Source organism: Etheostoma spectabile, chromosome 18, assembly GCF_008692095.1.
Source record: "Etheostoma spectabile isolate EspeVRDwgs_2016 chromosome 18, UIUC_Espe_1.0, whole genome shotgun sequence".
Classification (NCBI taxonomy): domain Eukaryota; kingdom Metazoa; phylum Chordata; class Actinopteri; order Perciformes; family Percidae; genus Etheostoma; species Etheostoma spectabile.
In genome coordinates, this window is record NC_045750.1 from 22,348,527 (window position 1) to 22,355,126 (window position 6,600).

Consider the following 6,600-nt stretch of genomic DNA (forward strand, 5'->3'; position numbering starts at 1 on the left):
AATTTTGACGGGAAGACAACACGAGGGTTAAACTCCTGAAGTTTGCTGACGACACATCGGTCATCGGCCTCATCCGGGACGGTGATGAGTCGGCATACAGACGGGGGGTGGATCAGCTGGCTCTCTGGTGCGGTCAGAACAACCTTGAGCTCAACACACTCAAGACTGTGGAGATGATCGTGGATTTCAGGAAGAGACCCCCCACTCTTCCCCCCATCACCATACTCAACAGCCCTGTGTCTGCTGTGGAATCCTTCAGGTTTCTGGGATCCACTATATCCCGGGACCAGAAGTGGGAGCCCAACACTAACACCATCATCATCATTAAGAAGGCCCAGCACAGGCTGTACTTCCTGCGCCAGCTCAGGAAGCTCCACCTGCCTGAGGAGGAGCAGAGGACAGCTATCATCCAGTCTGTCCTCTGCACGTCCATCACTGTCTGGTTCGGATCTGCCCACAAAAAGGACCGGAGCAGACTACAACGGACAGTTAGGACCGCAGAAAAGATCATCGGTGGCAACCTGCCCTCCGTCCATGACTTATACACATCCAGAGTCAGGAAACGGGCAGGAACCATCACTGCAGACCCTTCTCACCCCGGACACAACCTGTTCCAGCTTCTCCCCTCTGGTAGGCGCTACAGAACCCTGTACGCCAAAACCAACAGACTCAGGAACAGTTTCTACCCACAAGCCATCTCTCTAAAGAACAGCTGACTTCTGACTCACAGTGTCAGGCTCAAATCCTGTGCAATAACCCAGCAACACTGGTTCCTCTTATTAATCTCTATTTCACAGCTGTTTATACTGTTCATATTGTAATATAATAACATAATAGTATTTATTCCAGTGCATCCTTTCTACTATGCTCCATAATGTAAATAATAATAATCATAAAAAAATTACTCCTGCACATTGTAAGCAATGTTTAATCCAAAGCAAAATTCCTCATATGTGTCCTCATACTTGGCAAATAAAGCTGATTCTGATTCTGATTTATGAAATATGAAAGGACTGCCAAAGTAAACGTAAAGCAGATGATGAGTGAGATGAGATTCAGACCTGGTTGTGAGCAGTCTCAGTTTTGGGGTCATGATTTCTGTTGAGTTTTTCAAATATATTTGTTATTTACTCTTTAAGCACCACATGAGTGCCATCTGGATCCATTAAATTGAAGAGAAGGCAGACATCTATACGGCAGATATCTCCAACACTGGGCAACTTACACCAAAACAATCTAGATTAATAAAAAAGCCCTGCAGGTACCAGCTGGAGTGGGAAGAGCGGACCTGTTCTGTAATTTTCCCATTTAAATTTTTCCTTCAAAAGATATCTTCAGTGTTGCATAATTTGCATATTGAATTCAAAACGCTTGGTTTTTGAATTTGTGAAAAAACCTCCTCCAACTTCACATTTCCCAGTTCATCAAACTATTGCTTTAAATTTAAAAGTAAACCAATACATGCAACCTATGCATATTATACATTATGATATATTTTCACCACCTAAAACTGCTACTTTCTTTTGCATTATCTTAAGTATCTAGTCAGCTGAGCTCTAAACATGAAAACACTTATGTGCATATGTTCTGACCATGTTTAAAAGCTGTAATGGGTCCTTACTCTGTTTAATGGGTTAATCTCAGCTCTGACGCATGCAGTCTTCTGTGTGTGAGGGTCTTTCCCTAAAACTGCTGTATGAACGTAGTCCAAAAACGGAGAGATGAAAGTGTTGGATGAAAAAGAAGATGAAGAGCATAAAGAGTGATAGTTCAAAACTGATGAGAGTTGGTGTAAATTAAATAATAGAACATCTGTTTGATGACTGGATTCATGCTGTACAGCTTACACCATGTCTACAGAAGGACCTTGTAGTCTTTTTAATGAATGCTGTCTGCATTCCTTTTTGTCATGACACACAGAACACTGAATCTTCTCTTAAGAGGCTGCTTGAATGCTACTTGATGAGATGTGGTAAAGTTTGGGATAAAATTAAATAAATCTGGATTTTTTTCACAGCCCACATTCACACTGCTCTGTAAGATGTCTAAGGAACAAAAGAGAGCAAAAGGGGAAACTGTCAGTGGTTTTAGGAATCACGGGAGAATCTCATTTGAGTTCTTTAGAAAACACTAATTAGGGCGCCCGGGTAGTCAGTTGGTGGAGCGCGCGCCCATGCATGGAGGTTTACTCCTCGACCTAGGGGCTGCGGGTTCGACTCCGACCTGCAGCCCTTTGCAACATGTCATCCCCTGTCATGTCTTCAGCTGTCCTGTCAACTAAAAGCTTAAAATGCCCCAAAAATAATCTTTAAAAAAAAGACGGATTGACGTTTTGTAGACCAAACAACTAATTGATTGATCGAAAAAACAGCTGACAGTTTTATCGATTAAACGACCATGAAAATAATCTGCAGTTGCAGCCCTACATTAAAGACCTTGATACAGTCCTTCATCAACGATACTCCCGTTTAAATGAAGATGACCAAAGCCCAATGTAATCAAAGGGCCTGTCAAATTGTCAGCCACATGAATCAGCTCACACCAATCCCAGATGGTGAAAAAAGACTACCCATCAGGTACTGGGAAGGGAAAAAGAGTACGATAAAAACATGCAGGAGCATGCAGGTCCAAATCAGAGGTATTGACACTGTGTGTAAGAGTGACACAGTGCTACTGGTTCCATGGATGTCTCTGTTTCTCTACTCTGTGTGACACATGGACACTGATGTCTCTGGTGCTCTCGGGCGGTCCTGGACACAGCCAGTGCTGAAATGGAAAAATGGTTTCCAAGGAGAAATCTTGCTCTGATGGAAATATGAAACAGTTTTTGTTTTTTTCAGTCTAGTTTGGTTTAGGTTTGCATTGCCAGACCTTCCTCCACAACGCTGCGGAGGAGGGTCTGGCTAGTCCACACAGCATCCCGGGATGGGAGAAAAGCATGCTCTGGTTTATTGGGATTTTTTTAATCCAATCCCAATTGGGACCCAGATTAGTCAACTGATCGGTAATTTGGGCCTTTTTTAATATTTTTGCATGCTGAATGAATGCATTTGCCACTTTACACACATACGTGGTCATTTTTAATCCGGTGTAAGTTATTGTAGGTTAACTGTCCACCTTTGTTTTTGCACTGTACTGTATGTTGAGCCCTATCTAAGACAATTTTCTGCCATGAAAGACTTTTTCTGAATCCGAATTTCCAATAAACTTATGAGCACATTTCTGGTAAACACACATTTAAAGGGGTGCTGTTGCATGATTCTTTGTGGAAAAACTCAGCTTTACAGATGGTAAATGTATCACATTTACATTGTGCTTTAAGGCTCAAGGACCACTCAAAGTGTACAGATCTGTTGAGCAAATCAACTTATGACTGCATGTGTAGGGTCAGAAAATCGGAGTCAGAAAATGACATAATCACTGTACCTTGTGTGCAGTTCTGTCAGATTCTCTTCCAGACTGTGGAACCATTGGCGAACATGTCTGTATATTAGACTGAGCATTGGGGAAGGCTCTGTATTTTGTATTTTTGAGTCTTATTGTGATATGGATCCCCTGGGTCTGAAATAAAAGTTTATATCATCGATTAGTCGAAGAAATAAGATGAGTGTCAGTCGACTAAGGACTTCTTCTTAAGTTGAGGTCGGCCCTACTCTTAAGATCAGATGTGTTCATGTGTATGCTGGCTCACTACGTGGCTCACCACTCAAACTACCAGAGCCACTAGCAACAATTCTGCTATGACGAGTCAACCACACACAAGTTGGATTAAACCCAACCTGGCTTCTAACATCCTTCTAGCACAAAATACAGTCAGGGGTTAGTTATTCGTTTCATTTTTTTTACATTTTTGGCTAATGGAAAGTGACTAATGAATAACCTTGATATGGGAGACTTTGAGTGGTTGCAAAAGAAGGGAAACTATGCAAGATATTTGTTATAGTGAGTCACATTAAGTTGTAATAACTGCAAATGAAAGCAAGCATAGGCTGAGCATACACACGCAAGTTCATAACTGATGATGTTATTAAAGAGATAATAAATTGTGGATTTTTAAATGTAATATATTGCTACAGAAAAGAAGGAAAAAAGTTGAAAGCGCTTGATGGAGAAAATTGCATCTCACGCTGTTTTTTTTTTTTTTAAATTCCTGTTTCTCTCCACCTCACCAATGGTTGACACCACAGTTCCCACGAAGTAAAAAGCGCCGGTGAAGTCCCATCGAGGTCTGATTGTGTCCACGCGGATGCCCGCCACGTTCGCCTCCTCGTAGTTCCTGAGGAAGTTATTCAGGTCTTTCTTGCTCAGGTTGTACTTGTGGCTGAACTGCTCGAACCTCTGCGCCCAGCGCACCTTGGCCTCGCGCTCCATCGGCTGCTCCAGTGCGGAGAAGACTGCGGCTCCACAGAGGAGATAAATGACGATGAACAACGCCAGCAGCAGAAACCTCGCGTTATCCTCGTTTATGGGACCGGAGCCGCAGCAGCAGCCGCTCCTACATGCCATTATGTTGCTGCTATTGTCACCGTTGTGCAGCTGCAGCGAGGGACCTGTGGCATGGTTAGCGTCGAATAAAAAAAAACGCACAGTCCTCGGTCTAAAAGCAACGTTGTCACGATATTTTTTTACGACAGAAAAGTCCTGCGCAACACAAGCAAATTGTTCGGGCAGGTTATGATTGACTTCTCCCAAGGCTTTGGCATTTTTAGCTCACGTGCAAAACATGCAGTCCAAGCGTAAACCGTTAATCCAAAAGGCGTCCTCTAACAACTCATTACTTCATCTCCACCGGCTGCGGTCTTAAGGTCTGGGCTAAGATGCTCTGAGAGGAGGAGAGAACCGCGCGCCAACCTGTGGATGCAGAGAGGCGTCCTGTTGTGCTCTCGTGTCCTGCCTCTCCAAAGAAAAGTCTCCACCCCTGAGCGCGCGTTTTACGCACCGCGGATTGACCACAAACATATGGATGCACTCACAGCCTTTGTCCATTCATCACTATATACGAAGTGTATTTAGTCAGATCTGCCACATTTCCGATGGTGATTTCCCCCAGGTCGTAAAGAAAGGCATAATAAAAGAGCCGAATCAGATAATGAGGCCAGGTCTTAAAAATGTTCGACCCAACTTTGGAGGTTGGATTTTGACAATATAGAGCACGTTTGCATAGTGAGATCAATATGACTTGACCTTTTCGGGCTCTGATGAGGATTCAAGCTCCTGTCCGCGGTCACCCGGGGACGATGTGAGCAAATGTCACCGCGGAAGGACGCGTAGAGATCCATTATTCAGGATCGAAGGGACAACAGAGGAGCTATTTCTGTCAAAACTGGAATCTAACAACATGATAACGCGCCCAAAAAGAGATTTCAGAACCCTGTACAGAGCAGCAGCCTTTCCAGGTCACACTTATAAGTGGTCTTAATGGAAACGTACAGCTTGCTTATGTTACAGAATGAGTGACAACTGTTAAGTGCTTGAGCTTTAAGTAATGCAATGGACTCTTTTTTTATGGCAATACCAAAGTACAACTTCGCAAAAACTAGAAAAAAAAGTGTTAATAGTAAGTAACAATTGGTGTTAACATTTTGGACTCTTTAACATTACATAAACAGAAGCAGAGATTATATTACTGTGATATTGTATAATGTTGTCTGTTGGGGTGGCAGTAGCTCAGAACGTAGGAACTTTGGTTGGGAACCAGAGGATCATCGGTTCAAGTCCCTGTACAGAGTGTGGATCAGTAGCTGGAGAGATGCCACTTCCAGGGGCCCTTGAGCAAGGCACCGTACCCCCCAACTGCTCAGGGCAGGGTGCTGGTCCAGCTAACAGCCCACTAACTCTGACATCTCTCCATTTGTGCATGTATAGGTCCTGAGCATGTGTGTGTGTTTGAGGCCTGTGTGTAGTGATTACTAAGAAACAGAGTGTTAGTTGTAATTTCCCCACTGGGGATCAATAAAGTATTATTATTATTAAAGAGACCTCTAGTATAGGCTGCAGGTAATGATTATTTTCATTGCCAATTATCTGTTAATTATTATCTAGATTATTCGATTAGTTGTTTGCTCTATGAAAGGGTGAAAAAATTTCCCAAAGCCCAATATGGCGTCCTCAAATGTCTTTTTTTGTCCACAACTGAAAGCTATCCAGTTTTACTGTCAGAGAGGAGTAAAGACACTAGAAAATGATCACATTTAAGGAGCTGCAATCATAGAAATTCTTTTCTCTGACTCAAACCGGCTACTCGGTTTTAAAAAAAGCTGGCGATTAATTTATGAAGTAACAGTGGACAGCAAATCGGTTAGTCAATTAATCATTGCAGCTCTAACGTCTACTGCAACTGGTGATAGAATTATCAGTGTGTAGTAAAGTTGTACTCTGACACAAAACTAATACAGCAGTATCACATTAATATAGTACGTCATGAATCATGATTTCCCCCATCAAATTGACACCATGATTTCTTATTAGTTTAAAACAATAAAAGATGGATTCCAATTTCCAAAAAATGGACATTTCCTTAAAAAAAAGGTACAGTTCCAGCTCAGTAACTTGATTATGATTGAATCTATCTAGCCTTAGGTTACTGTTAAAGGTTACCCC

At 42.4% G+C, this 6,600-nt stretch overlaps 1 protein-coding gene across 1 annotated transcript in view; it reads right to left on the reverse strand.

The window, feature by feature from the left end:
* Positions 1–4,887, reverse strand: part of kcnk13b (potassium channel, subfamily K, member 13b) — a 14,548-nt gene extending 9,661 nt beyond the window's left edge. The window contains exon 1 of the mRNA XM_032542859.1: positions 4,170–4,887. Coding sequence (XP_032398750.1) covers positions 4,170–4,506 — 337 coding nt within the window. The 5' untranslated portion in view covers positions 4,507–4,887. The remainder of the gene's footprint in view (positions 1–4,169) is intronic.
* Between the last annotated feature and the right edge of the window lie 1,713 nt (positions 4,888–6,600).